At 43.6% G+C, this 14626-nt stretch overlaps 1 protein-coding gene across 1 annotated transcript; it reads right to left on the bottom strand.

The window, feature by feature from the left end:
• Positions 1 to 780: 780 nt before the first annotated feature.
• Positions 781 to 7589, bottom strand: pgghg (protein-glucosylgalactosylhydroxylysine glucosidase). Its single transcript, XM_080028592.1, has 14 exons — positions 7468 to 7589; positions 6354 to 6707; positions 6030 to 6240; positions 5496 to 5931; positions 5282 to 5401; positions 3375 to 3506; positions 3184 to 3295; positions 2800 to 2872; positions 2579 to 2715; positions 2356 to 2489; positions 1934 to 2029; positions 1749 to 1846; positions 1435 to 1658; positions 781 to 1010 (listed from the first exon to the last, which is right to left on the bottom strand). Exons 2-14 carry the CDS (start codon positions 6595 to 6597, stop codon positions 934 to 936), a joined length of 2094 nt encoding a protein of 697 aa, XP_079884718.1. The 5' UTR covers positions 6598 to 6707; positions 7468 to 7589; the 3' UTR covers positions 781 to 933.
• Positions 7590 to 14626: the final 7037 nt, after the last annotated feature.

Raw genomic sequence — 14626 nt, forward strand, 5'->3', positions numbered from 1 at the left:
TACTTCATTTCCTGCTCTTTTATTAATAATGCCACACAACACGTGACTATATGACCATATTTATAAACCAATATACCTCCCTCCCTGTTATTATTTTGACACACACATGCCCCCTCTCCTGCTACCAGTTCATAAACAAGGCAAGGCTGGTCCCATGCTGGACCTGACAATGGAGTGGACTGTAAATATAGGGCCTGACCCATGGGATTCACTCACCCCCACGGACTTAGCCACTTCCGCCCCAAAATAATAATACACTTTTTTTATATACCAATGTCAACAATGATACAAAAAGGAAATGAAACAGGACCAGGCAGATAAAATGAAAATAGGACATGAACACAGAGCAATTAAAAACTATAAAATTGGCGAAATCAGTAACCTAAATAAAAGCACACATCCAAAAGCAAAAAATAAATACATGTTTGAACAGCAAATCAGTCAAAGTCAATGTGGGTCGACTTCATCAAGGCAACATGAGCACTTTTTAACTATTTTTTACTACTAACAAGCTTTCTGTAAATGTCCATGCTAACAAGTCTACAAGAGGTGGAGACAAAGGGGAACATTTAAGCGTTGCACAGGATGTAGCTTTATTTGAAATACATTTACTATACAATCTCTTTATGGCATAAATGAGCTCTGTCATTCTGTAAAATAAATAAAGAATGTATGCCTCCATACGAAATATAACACTGTCCTTTAAAGTGCTTCTGGCCTTAGGCAAAATAATTAAGATCAGTTATTAATAAAAATTTAGGGAAACATCCTTTTTGCATTTTTCTTTTAATCAAATCAATACAAACATTCCACTATTAATATATTCATGTTACAGCTGTAGTAAAAAAAAAATGGAATTCATTGTGTAGAAAAAACTTGTTTAATATAGTTTTCATTCCAAGGATGATAAGAATTAGGATCACGGTTGTTGTTTCATAAGGGCCAACAGAAAGATGTTGGAACCAGTTTGCAGACACAGCCGGGTTCTCGAGGAAAAGTTACTGGCTGCCCTGAAAATGTACATAAGTAAAAAAGTTACTGCTTCAATGTCATTAGGAAACATGATATATGAAATGTGTAAACAAATAATAAAATAAATAAACAAATTAGGATAAGACAACATTGAATAAAATCCAACAGTTTGAAAACTGAGAGAGGGAAATTAACTGAGGTGGAATTTGCACAAGAGTATATTTATTGATTTATGGCATCCTTAATCAAAATACTGAAAACTGAATATACCTGGATTTTAATTCATTTTTGTGTTTGTGTCACTCATTTTATATATTGCATTTTAAGTATATTGTATACAATGTTCACTACTATTTTTTGTGCTGTAGATTGGAAAGTTAAGGATCTTATGACTGTTCAAGCTTTTGTTCTAAAATAACAAAAACAAGCTACTGTCACTGCATGTCTCAGCTTGAGTGTTACCTGGCGTGAGGGGGATTTTGGTTCCTGATTCCTTCAGGATAACCTGGAGGTCGTAGGACTTAGCCTTGCCAGCGCTGCTTTGTTGATCCCTCAGTATGATACACACTTCATCTTTCCTCAGCAGCCAGTCCATCTGCCTACCCAGATAGTTCACACCTCGAATGCAGAGCTCAGAAATGTCGTTGGGGAGAAGTGCGGAAAAGGCCAGGCAGTCCTTCAAAACTCTAGAAAAAAAGAAAAAAAGACTGAATACACGCTGTGTACATAATGACATAATTTTTTCATTGGGCGCGGCAGGAGGATTTAAAACTAACCTAAAGCCAGTGAAACCAAAGAGCACAGCCTGCAAGAATCCTCCCATACCAGTGAGAAAGTTGACAGCACCAGAGCCGTCTGATGATTCACTCCAAACCTGAGGAGAAGTCATCCCACACACTCACTGGATATTCAGTTAATAGTCATGTGTTAGTATTCTACAGGTGGTGTGAGAGGGGGATACCTGGAATGGTCCCTGGATGTTGTTGAAACACTTCTCTAGTAAATGGCTCGCTTTCTCCGCCTCCCCCAACTCCAGCCAGCCGATTGCAAACATGCCCTTTACATTTAAGGTGAAAGCATTGGTGCAAACATATACGCGTTAATATAGAAATACAGCAACCACAGTGTATTACAATCAATGCAAGACACTGTTTGTGTACTTTAACTAACACAAAACTAGTAAATTAAACTGATAGCTATTGATACTTTGCAGAATATACTTTTATGAAACCTCCGATGAGCTTTTTAAATACAGTTGAAATCCACTGCTTGCTGTGGAAAATGCTGAAGATGAGAGCCATGGGAATCAACCAAAAACATTAAGATGCCATTTTTTTAAAGATTGCATTCAGCATTTAATCTCTAAATACCACTGTGTCTTACCCACGTCATGGCTGGACCTTGAGGGTCTGTCACCGGCTCATACGCTTCAAGGTCATTTCTCCTGACCTCTAAGGACATTGGCAATCCCAGAGGATAGCCCAGCATCACTGCGTCTGCCTGCTTCACTGGTTGACCTGTGAAAGGCCCAGAAGACGAGGCGTTATGTTAAGGACATACTATGCTGTTGTGCCGGTCACAATGTCATAAAGTTACAACAGTGAACCTTTAATGTAGCCATCAAACTCAGGATGGTACTTGGATCCTTCGTCAAAGGGTATTTTGAGGTGTTCAGCCACTTCCTGCCACTCCTTTGGTGCAGGACTTTGGAGGAGGGCGGCCAATTCCACAGCGAACTGGAGACTGACAATATGAGAAACTTTTTGTATTATAATACTAGTATTAAGTTGTTATGCGCATTAAGGAACAATTCAAAAATGCTAGTACCTGAATTTGGCCACTGTGTTTGTGTACACTGAGTTGTCGACATTGTAATAATACTCATCAGGTGGCATGACACCTAAATGGCACAAAAGGGAAATTATTCATAAAATATCTCAATAAAAATATTCACGTTAATATAAAATAAAGAGATTGTGCAGTGTAAAGGGAATGAAATAATACAAGATCTTAACATTTAACAAGTATTACTTTTATTTTGTTTTTGTTTTCTTTTGAATTATTTTGTGAGAAAATTAGTTTTTTTCGCGGATAGGAGTTACCGGTTGACGTTTTTGCTTTTATTAAATAATTACCCTGATAACCATGAACAGCTCAATAAATCTAGTAGCTATAGTAGCCAGCCACAATCTTTCTAATCAGGTTCTTTACCTAAGAGATGATACTTCTGGTCTTCAAGGCTCCATGTTACTCTAGACACCCAGTAATCAGCCACGCCATTTATCACCTTGCTGCCATGGCCTTCTCTGAACATGGACAGATCCTGCAAACAGAGAGCTCAGGTTTACACCATGACACAGGGTGAGCCGATATGATAGGGAGTGGGGATAAAAGAGTCACACCTCAGTGAGGTAGAGATAGTGTTGGAAGGCCAGAGTGACGTCTCCGTTTATGTGAATCTCTTGTTGTCCGTAGATGTCTTCTGGACACACCTCCCTCCCTGACACAGCACTCTCCCATGGGAACTTTATTCCCTGTAAAGATAGCATCTTTTCATCAGAAGACCTGGATACAGTTTCAATGTTATTGTTGAAGTTTTTGTTGTTAGTAAAAACCAATACAGTCCCACAGGGTTTTTAACCAACACTTTTAGGTCAAGCGTCTAATCATCACTGGGGAAAACAGTTATCCTTGCGCTGGCCGAAGGTAACACAATGCACATGTGATGATCTCTAAAGCTCACTGAATAACATATTTTATCGGTTTTGTTTTAATGTGTATGCAAACAGAATCACAAAAAACACAAGTTCAAGCCCACTCACACTAGGGCCGTTTGCCTGTTACGTGCTGCAGGAAGATTCAGCACGATTCCCCCCCCCTCCCCACTCCCCCCGCTGGCCCGTGGTCACACTGCTCGTGGCCTGGGCACGATTGCACGATGGACAGTCTCATATTTGTGCAGCACGCTGTTTATTATTAATATAACGGCCCGTCATCAGACCATACGTACCGGATGGTTTTATACACATCGATCGCTCCATCAAGTAATCCAAGTCAGAACTTTTTGTATGGGCAGAGATCGTTTTTTTAAGTGTCTTTATAAAGCTTCTTGTTAAACCTTAGTGTAGGCTACTGTTTCCTTATCAACGGGCCGCGGAGTCCCGTTGTGTGTTGTTATGTGTTCGTCTCCACCGCCATGCGTAAAGACAGTATTATGACAGCTGACGGGAGGAAAAAGAAAAAAATCATCTGACGAACGTGAGTAAACACGAAAACCTTTTTGCTTTGCTTTCTGCGCTCACCTATTTAGCTCTCTCCCTCTTTTATTAGCCCACACCTAGGCCTACACACACGTTAATTCTCACACATTTTATGTAGCTACAGTCCAAGTGGTGGGCAATTCTGGTGCCGACTAGAAAGGCAGCGGACGTTAACGGAAAATGCATCCTTAATAAATTCACGTCAGGAACGCTGCCTGTGCGCTTGCTTGTGCGCTTCCTTGTGCGCGTGTCATCTCATTAGCATCTGTACTTTGGCCACGGCACACCTCTCCCAAGTGTGCCGTGGCCAAGGGGCTGTTCCATGCTGGAATACGGATGGCGTGGTCACACTAGCCAAACGTTCTAGACTTTAGTATGCAAATGAGCTCGGGCACGGGGCCGCGGCCCTAGTGTGAGTGGCCCTTAGTGGCTGCAACCTTTTCTTGGCCGGGCACACTCTGCTGTTGATGCCGTCTGCAATCCAATACCCATACTTCCCCGCTATTTAGTATGGTAGAAAAATATTTAGGATGTCAAATGCAGCATGCTTAAAAATACCCAGATGCACTTCTACATTGGTTGTGATGGTATGATAAAGTTAATAAGCAAAATTATGCCCAAATTGTATGCCTCATACTCATGCATGCTAACTGGCTACATACTTTTTATGAGCGGCTTGTAGAATAGTAAAAATAAAGAGTATGAGACATGGAAGGCAGTGGCAGCCTCGTAGTGACAATACATAACTCAAGCTAAAACCACAAAAAATATTTTTGTTAAATTTCTGTCTTTCTACGGATTTAAAAAAATGGGATATTGTTGATAAGTGTTCTTAAGAGGTGGCTACGCTAACATAAGCTAACCTCCCAATGGCTCTAGCTAAAAAGTAGAGTGGAGTATATCCATCTTTTAATTTTGTTGTTTCGGTACAAATTCATTAATTGTTTCTGATAAGTCACCACTATCACTGAGTTTATCATGTTTTATTTCACATTTAGCTTCCGGTAAATACCTGAGCTATGATGGTGACACCCTGCTAACCATCATACCTTGAAGCCCTGCTTTTCGGCGTTATCTCTTGCGCCATCTATAGTCCCCACCCTGTACTCCAGCACAGCTCGGGCTAGCTTGGGGTAGAAAAGGGCAATGCCAGGATACATCCAAATGTCCTATCACAAAATAAAGAAGGGTCACAGTGCGAAATAAACGTACAACCCAAACAGACAGTGTGTAAATAACATAACATGTTCTCACTAGTCTTACCTGGTCCCAGAAAACATGGCCCCAGTAGTCCTGACCATCCCCACCATTAGACAGCCCGCCTGGACTGACTCCACCGAAGGAGCTGGAGGTGTCATGTATGGAGGGGAAGGCACTGAGGAGGTAGAACATGCAACCAATCAATGCTTTGCAGAGGCTCTCCGACCCTACCACCTCCACCTTGCTCTGCAGCCACAGCTCTTTCCAGGCCTGCTGGTGAGACAGACGCAGGTCACCGGTCGCTATCAGACTCAGGCCCTCGTCGTAATGGGCCTCTGAGCTTTCTAAGCTGTTGGCCACCACCAGGATGAAGCCCCAGCGAGACTGGCTCTGCTCCGGAGGCAGCGTCAGAGTGCCCGGTATCGGGGTCCAGATCATTTCCACCGTGGGACAGGAACCTCCCGGGACCTCAGCACTGCTCGCCTTTCCGTGGATGTGACTGGGGGGAGAGAGAGAGAGAGGAGTGTAGGATAGTAGTGAGATGTGCAAGATGTCAAAACAATGTGCGTTCTCCAGGTTCTTGGGTTCACCATATACCTTCCTCCTTTGTAATCGGGACCAGACTCAAAAACAATGTCTTTGCTCTGAGGTGTGAAGGAACTGACCAGCTTCACCGTGATGGGCTCCTCTGACGTCACCTGACGCACCATCAGAACCTCCATCACCATCAGGTTGGAGTAGTGTCGGTGTGTATACAAGGACTGTGAGACGGTGACGCTGGCTGAGCTCAGAGTGTGGGTAAATATGCCTGCACGAGGAAGAGGAGACAAAGTGGCAGTGATTGATTGGTCGTAGAATTAAAGTGAGAACAGCAACAAGACAAGCCAAACCACTGCAGAGAGTCGAGACTAGACTATAAACCTGTGTTGGTGTCCAGGGTGTAGGTGTGCTGGGCCGGCTCCTCCATCTCAACTTTGACAGCCAGAGGACAGGGGACATCTGCTCGATGACACTGCCCACCCTCCCCGTTATACACACCGCCCATGTGCATGATGTGGTTGTACACCCTCCATCCCAGAAGCCCATTGGCCAGCGGAGGGAGGAAGCGGATGTCAGTGGGTAAGGTGTCCGTGGAGAAGATGTAAGGGTCTGATTCGTAGGACATGGCGAGAGAGATAAGATGCGATCTTTGCTCGGCAAGCTTGAAACTGAACCGAAAAGTCTCCCCTGGTTTCCTAAATGCAGTCAGGGTTGGTGGAGAAGGATCCCAGCTCTCTGAACAAGGAAAGATGATTTCACTTAGGATTCAAAAAGGTGGAGACACTGATTCTGGAGAACGCTTGTTGTCAAAACCAATGAATATCTCCTCACAATCCGCTACCTGTCCGAACTATGTGTGCACTGAAATAAATAAATCCAGTGTTAATCAGCCTAGGTTCTATAAACTGGTATGTAAACAAAGGGTATGAAAACAAAAGGGGCCAACATGCCTGTTTACAGAGTCTAGGCTGTGTATTAACACTGGATTATTTCTCAGCGAACCAACAGAACAGACAGGTTACAGATCGCGAGGAGATATTCACTGATTTTGACGACAAGCATTCTACAGAATCGCTGACTCCGCCTTTAACGTGAGTTTAAAAGTTCTCCCTCAATGAGATCATTAAATAGTATAAGTCCACCATGCAATGCAACTTCAACTATCTTTTTTTGTACTTAGACACTTGTGCAGGGTTCATGCAAAGACCTTATCATGCAAATCTATTTACAAACTTTCTTCTGACAAAAAGAAAAGTTAACGAGTAAATTACAGCACAAATGCTTTCTCCTAATTGATTAGTTAAATAATTAAGCATATCTGAATTACATTGCGTAGTAGAAATCATAACTTTGAAGAAATTCACTATACAATCTCAGTGAGCAGGCTTGAGCCGCCCCTGTAGGTTTCCCCTGTTGTTGCAGACAGTCAACAGGCTGCATAAACATCCAACACACAATTCCTGTCAACACAGCAGCGGGAATGTTTCATCCTCACGTGAACGGGAGGAAGCGTCAGTTTCTGCAACAAAGACAAACGATGGAGAAAGAAAATTGTGGTGGAAGATCCCAATCCGCTTGATCTTTACAGTTTAACCTATCAACAAAAATCTGCTCACGTGACTTCTAGTTTCCTCTAGAGTTCATATTGAATTGAAAGCGAAGAACTCAAACGTTTCATAGAAAGTGGACCCAAGTTAATCGTGTCGTATTACTACAGTAGGAGGAGCAGGAGGGCCATGCAGCGTTGCATGCTGCAAAGAAAACCTGGACATGGTTCTTCATTGCGCTGCAAAAAAAACATGGCATGGAGTTCATGTGAAGGATGAGGCATGTTGAACCCATTAGATCACACACAGGCCGCACACATGCATGAATCAAGATTTTAACACTACGAATTTACACTTCAGTTACACCTTTTCTAGCTCCAGGCTGCGATGGCTGCCACCTCATGTAGGCCTAGTTCACGTTCACAGTTAAATCACAACGGCAACTTGGCTGAGACTGTGAAAATACTCAGGCCACAACCGAGGGTGTTTACATTCTCATCCTATCTCTTCCAAGACAGTCTCACATCACCCTCTCAAATCTAAATCACGTCGTCTCGTTTTGCTGTTAGCTCTGGTTTTACTCCTTCCACAACCAATCTTACCCATAGCAGACTACATGAGACAGCCTTTCGAAGGAACTTGATTGATTTAATAATGGGTGACAGAATCAAATGTTTCAAATCTCCTCTTTCAACTTGCTTCATGGGAGAGATAATCTTTTGGAGCCATAGGTGGATGTCATTATCACAGCATACGGGGCTTACCTAATAGAGTGTATGATAAAGCCAAGCCTTGGGATGGATTCTGGCCTGGCCTGGGTTTCTCTTCCTGTCTCTGAAAACAATTTTATCTATAAAGTAGGCTATGAAAAAATAAATATCTTAAATAAGAATATAAATAAGTTTAAGCTGTCATTTTTCTTTTCTCCCCTCATTTCCTGTCAATGTATTGCAGTAAAGTTGGGGGACTCACCCAAGACAGATAATATACTATCAAAGCTGCAAAGGTATTGTGATTCACAACGGTAGAGAAATGACATTTTCTTTACGACAATTCCATACAATATCACCTGAGAATCCCTTTAAAGAATATGCAACTTGTAAGTGTAACATGGTTGGTTGAGTTCTTGTTTAAATCCAGCTAAAATGGTGCAACAGTGCCATCTACTGTCGTAAACGTGTACCTGCACGGAGTAGTTGGGTCATTAGGGCAATGCATTCTGGGGATTTTCCAAAGCCATTGAGAGAATTCCATGAGGTAATACGTGTGTTGAGTCTGTGCGCATATTTAATAATTAACTATATGAACTGTAGTTAGAAGTTGAGCTGTTTATGTAAAGTAGGAAAATATATATGTTAAAGATACGTTTCGCCATGTTTTTGCTTGTTTTCAAGTCGCCTTTTGTATGTTTTATTGGTCGGGAAAATTCCTGTTTTAAGCTAGCTCACGTTATGTGCCGTCTTTACAGTGAACACACTATTGTCCGTGCCCACGTTGATGACTCTCTCCGCTGTTTGTTCTATGAAATATGCAGGTATGTACAGTAGCTATGTGTTACTTTTGCAAGGTGTTTTAATATTGTGCAGCTCAAATATTGTCTGCTGGTTTGTTATATTAGTGTTTTATTGTCACTTTGTAATACATGTTAAGAGGTTACTAAAACTATGGTAATAGCAGGTTAATGCACTTATGTGAGCTCTGTGAAAAGAAGAATATATTTTTGTTATTATATAGGACATTTCTTTATTGTTTAAAAGAAGAGTGAGACTTCTGTTATGCTTTATTTATTTTATTTATGTGAACCAAATACCACTATACGATCACACTGTAATAGTTAAAAAGCCATTGAGAGAATTCCATGAGTGAACACACTATTGTCCGTGCCCACGTTGATGACTCTCTCCGCTGTTTGTTCTATGAAATATGCAGATGCAGAGCCATTAAAAACTGCTGTTGCCAAAACCTGGGTTCCGAGACGTTATTGTGCGAGAGACCGACCACAGAGGTCACATTGGTGCCGTGACTCGTCCATGACCACGCCGGACCGGACAGACGTCTTCTCGCCACTACATCGTTTTGGAACTGTGTCCTTTTTATTAAGTGTGTTTAAGTGCCAGCCTAGTTGCTATATTTGATTGAGTTCTTAGCTATAACTGGTGACTTTTGATGACAAAAATGAGCTTCAGTAACTTTTGTAACTCTGATATCACTCCACTGGGTATTGGCAGGGGTAGAGGGTTACATAGCACCCCAGTCCCATTTTCTCTTGGTGATCATCATGTGGGGAATAAGACATATTTTGGTGATGATGTAGCGACACCTCACAGTGAACTTAAAGTTGAGTTATGTCCACCACAGTGCACTAACACATCACCCCCAGCCCCTCCCCATGATGATGTTAGACTCTTTGACCAAATGAGCACTATTGTGCAGCAGATAGGACAGCAGTTGGCTGATAGCGTAATGTCCCACCTTAACACATCGAGCCCCAAAGCTGCTGCACACACAAGCCATGATGAGTCTTGCAATAACAAAGAGTCCTTCCAGAGCCACACACTAGATCAATCCAAAGTCCAGCTGGTCGCACAGAGAGGAGTTAAAGACCCACCTGCGTTTCGAGGGGAGAGCTCGGATAAACTGGATGTTGATGACTGGGAGGACTCGATGAAGAACTTCATCAATAAAAGTGGCGTGCAGCTGGAACATCAGGCTGAGGAAATTCTCGTCCACCTGAGAGGCAAGGCAAAGGATGTGGTGAGATATGGGATAAGAAATGGTGAGATTGATGTTAAGCGTAATCCACATGCAATCTACAGGCTACTGCACAAACATTTTGGCTCAAGCCATTGCTCCCCTGTTCCGCTGGCTGACTTTTACTCCACTTTACCAAAGGGGGAGGAGGATCCATATGAATATTGGATAAGACTTAACAGAGCTGCTGACGATGCTGTAACTTCTCTCAAAGAGCAAGGCAAAGTATTCGACAACCCCAGTGTTGAAGTCACACGTATGTTCATCAGACACTGCCCCAACAGAGATTTAGCCCTTACCTTTAGGTCCAAGACGGTCGACAAATGGTCCACACGAGAGGTTCAAGAAGTGTTAGATGAATACCACCTTGAGAAAGGAGTAAGATCTTCTGCAGTGAGAAGTGGAAAAGTAAACATGAACAAAGTCGAGGTTTGTCCTAACACTGCGCCTGTTTCAGACATCCCAGAACAAAAGCAAGCTGTGAGCCAAGACGCCGGTGCTCTGGAGAGGATGATTGGAATGCTGGAGAAAGTGTTGCTGCAGAGCCCTGGTTACACTCAAGCTAACAAGAGACCACAGAACAGGCTGCCAAGGATTGAGGGCTTGAATGAAATGCCATGCAAGCTATGTAAAGACGGCTCTCACTCTGCTCTCACACACTGTCGCGAGCACAGGCTGTGCTTTCTTTGTTACTCACCTGACCATTCACGTCGCAACTGCCCTGAGGGAAGACGCCCTCCTCCCCATGGTCAACAGGGAAACTAAATGATCTGCACATAGGGGAGGACAGTGTAGATCAAGTAAGTGAGCCTCCCATCTTGAATATGACAGGAATCAAAGATTATGACACCTTATGTGAGACCTACAGCAATATTTTGCCGTCACATAAAACAATGATTGTACAAGACTTGCAGAGACTCTCAAAAACTGACAGCCTATTCTACACAGATGTCACCACTGCTAATAATCTAGTCCTGAGAGCATTAGTGGACAGTGGTTCTATGGCATGCACTGTAAGTGTGGCAGCTGACAACAAACTTTCCCAGTCCATCCCCGACATGAAAAAGAAATCAGCTGAAGAGTTTGTCATTGTTGGTTGTGGGGGTAACCTTGTCACGCCTACCGCCATGTATGACCTCATAACATCAGTGTATGGCTATAAAGTGATAATACCAGTTCTGGTTGTGCCAGGCCAGACTGATGAAATGATTCTTGGCAGTAACTTAATTAAGTGGCTTATCTCACAGATGAAGGAGACAGTTGGTGAATTCACATCTCCTGTTGAAAACACTCAAGGTGATAATCTACCCCATTTAATGTCTCTGTTGTCTGACATGGATAAATGTGAAGCCGGAGCGACGCCGAACAGGATCGGCACGGCTAAACTTAAAAGATGTGTCACTTTACAGCCGATGTCTGAGCATTTAGTGTGGGCTAAGTTACCTGCTTCTGATGTATCTGCAGTGGGAAAAACAGTTGTCATTGAACCCACACAGTCCAAGGCCAGACCTGCACAAATTCTTGTGGGGAGAGTTGTGACTTCGTTGTCAGGAGAAGGCTGGGTTCCAGTGAAAATATTAAATCCAACTGAAAAGCCACTCACGCTTAAGAGAAATGCAAAGGTTGCCGATGTGTCCCCATGTCTCTCTGTGCAGGACTTACCGGAACCAGAGCACGTCCAATCCAGTGCGCAGCACACACACAGTTCACCTCCTAAAGCAAGGTCGGAGGAAGAAATATCACGCATCTTGAGCGACCTTGGCCTGCAAGATTTGGACCTTTTATCCTGTGAAGTCTCTCCGGAGTGGAAAGATAAACTGCTGTACATCATTGAACAGTATGAGAACATATTCTCGAGGCACAAAATGGACTGCGGTGAGGCAAAAGATTTTGTACATAGAATCCGTTTAATGGATGATAAGCCTTTCAGACTTCCATACAGACGAGTCCCACCCTGCCATTATGATAAGCTCCGCACTGCCATCAATGATATGGAGGAATTGGGGATAATTCGCAAGTCTCAGAGTGAATATGCATCTCCCCTCGTCCTGGTTGTCAAGTCAAATGGTGATCTCCGCATCTGTAATGACTTCAGGTGGTTGAACGCAAGAACTGTCAAAGACGCACATCCATTGCCTCATCAGACAGACACTCTCGCTGCACTCGGTGGAAATGTGTTCTTTTCAACAATGGACCTCACCTCCGGGTTCTACAATGTCAGGCTGCATGAGGATGACAAAAAATACACAGCGTTCTCTTCCCCCTTTGGTCTACATGAATATAACAGGATGCCTCAGGGTCTCACAAACAGCCCTGCTACTTTCATGCGAATGATGATGTCCATCTTTGGTGATGAGAATTTCACAAGCCTGTTATGTTACCTGGATGACCTAATGGTTTATGCTCCATCTGAACAGGTCGCACTCCAGCGGTTGCAGATGGTTTTCTCCCGCCTTTCGGCCAACAATTTGAAGCTTTCGCCTAAAAAGTGCCACTTTCTTCGCCGGTCTGTCAAGTTCCTGGGGCACATCATATGTGGAGATGGTGTTAAGACTGACCCGAGTAAAGTGCAGGCTATTAATGATGTGCAGGAAGCTGACCTGATGGAGCATAATGGAGAGACACCGTCTGCAAAGAAAATCAGATCCTTCTTAGGTATGGTCCTCTATTACCATCACTTTATTGAAGGTTGCTCTGCCAAAGCTAAGCCATTGTTCAGCCTCGTGGCTGAACCCGCTGCATCACCCAAAAGAGGAAGGGGAAATAAACCAAAGTTCAAAAAGGGCCCAGTTAGACTGTCGCCATCTGATTGGACTGACGAGTGTAGAGAAGCTTTCAGGGTTTTAAAGCGTGACCTTATGCACAGTGTTACACTAGCACATCCTGATTTTGACTCCCCATTTATCCTTGCTGTTGATGCCTCCTTTGATGGTTTAGGAGCTGTCCTCTCACAGGTGCCTCCTGATGGAAAGATTGCCAGACCTGTGGCATTTGCCAGCAAAACTCTCTCAAGCTCGCAGCTTAACTATCCAGCACACCGTCTTGAGTTTCTTGCTCTTAAATGGGCAGTCTGCGATAAATTTAGCCATTGGCTAAAAGGAGCTAAAAAGTTCTCAGTTTGGACGGATAATAATCCATTGACGTACATCTTAACTAAGCCTAAGTTAGATGCATGTGAACAGAGATGGGTTTCAAAGCTTGCTGCTTACAGTTTTGACTTGAACTATGTCCCTGGCCCAAAGAATGTTGTCGCTGACGCACTAAGTAGAGAGCCATTTGTCCAGTCATGCATGAGCCACCGCCTTGTAAATGAGCCATATGCTTTGTTGCAGAATCAAGTCAGTGGGTTGTTGGATAGGACAGTACAAGATGCGTTCAGATGTACTACTAACTGTCAGATGGTTGTAGATCAGTCTGAGGAGGAAGCTGTTGTCACATCACCATCCTCTCATGGATCACTGTCTTCACAGGACGTCTCAGCTGTGTTGAATGCACATGACACTGGAGGTTTAAGCCAAGTCAGAGGCATTGGACCAGATATTCCCCAGCTCGTTCCTGTCGACCAAACTGCCTCTCTGCCAAGTAGTGAACTGGTAAATCTGCAGGAGCAGGATGATGTTCTGGGCAGAGCTCTCTTTTATGTCCAGCGTCACAGGAGGCCCAGTAGACGTGAACGTGCTGGTGAGCCTCGTGGTGTGCTGAAGCTGTTACGACATTGGCCCAAGCTCTCCATAAAGAACGGTGTGTTGTACAAAGTGAAACGAGACAAACAAATGAACATGACAACTCATCAGTTCGTTGTCCCAAACGCCCTCAAGGCACAAGTCCTCAATGGTCTCCATGACTCCGCTGGTCATCAGGGGCAGGCTCGCACGCTCGCACTTGCCAGACAGAGATTCTTTTGGATAGGGATGGAGCAAGACGTTATCAATCATGTCAGAAACTGCTTTCGCTGTGTGGTTGGGAAAACTCCAGAGCCTAAAGACCGTGCCCCACTTGAAAGTATTTGCACCTCCGAGCCAATGGAGCTTGTATGTATTGATTTTTGGACTGCTGAGCACACTGACAAAAAAAGTGTTGACGTTTTGGTTGTCACGGATCATTTCTCTAAACTGGCACATGCTTTCCCATGCAAAAACCAATCAGCAAAGCAGGTTGCTCGTCGCCTTTGGAATGACTTCTTCTGCATCTATGGTTTCCCTAAACGCATTCATTCGGATCAAGGAGCCAATTTCGAGAGTCAACTCATTAAAGAGCTCCTAGAAGTGGCCGGTGTCCACAAGTCACATACCACCCCGTACCATCCCATGGGAAATGGAGTTGTGGAACGCTACAACAGGACTCTTGGGAACATGA

The sequence above is a fragment of the Ammodytes marinus genome (genome assembly GCF_949987685.1).
Source record: "Ammodytes marinus genome assembly, chromosome: 5".
NCBI classification, from domain to species: Eukaryota; Metazoa; Chordata; class Actinopteri; order Uranoscopiformes; family Ammodytidae; genus Ammodytes; species Ammodytes marinus.

Bases quoted from the DNA above. Each gene is read 5' to 3' on its own strand.
- pgghg (XM_080028592.1), bottom strand. From the start codon at position 6,597: ATGTCCTACGAATCAGACCCTTACATCTTCTCCACGGACACCTTACCC. The intron at 6,241-6,353 runs GTTTATAGTCTA...TTCCTCGTGCAG, and splicing joins CACCCTGGACACCAACACAG to GCATATTTACCCACACTCTG. The intron at 2,873-3,183 runs GTAAAGAACCTG...TGTGCCATTTAG, and splicing joins CCAGAAGTATCATCTCTTAG to GTGTCATGCCACCTGATGAG.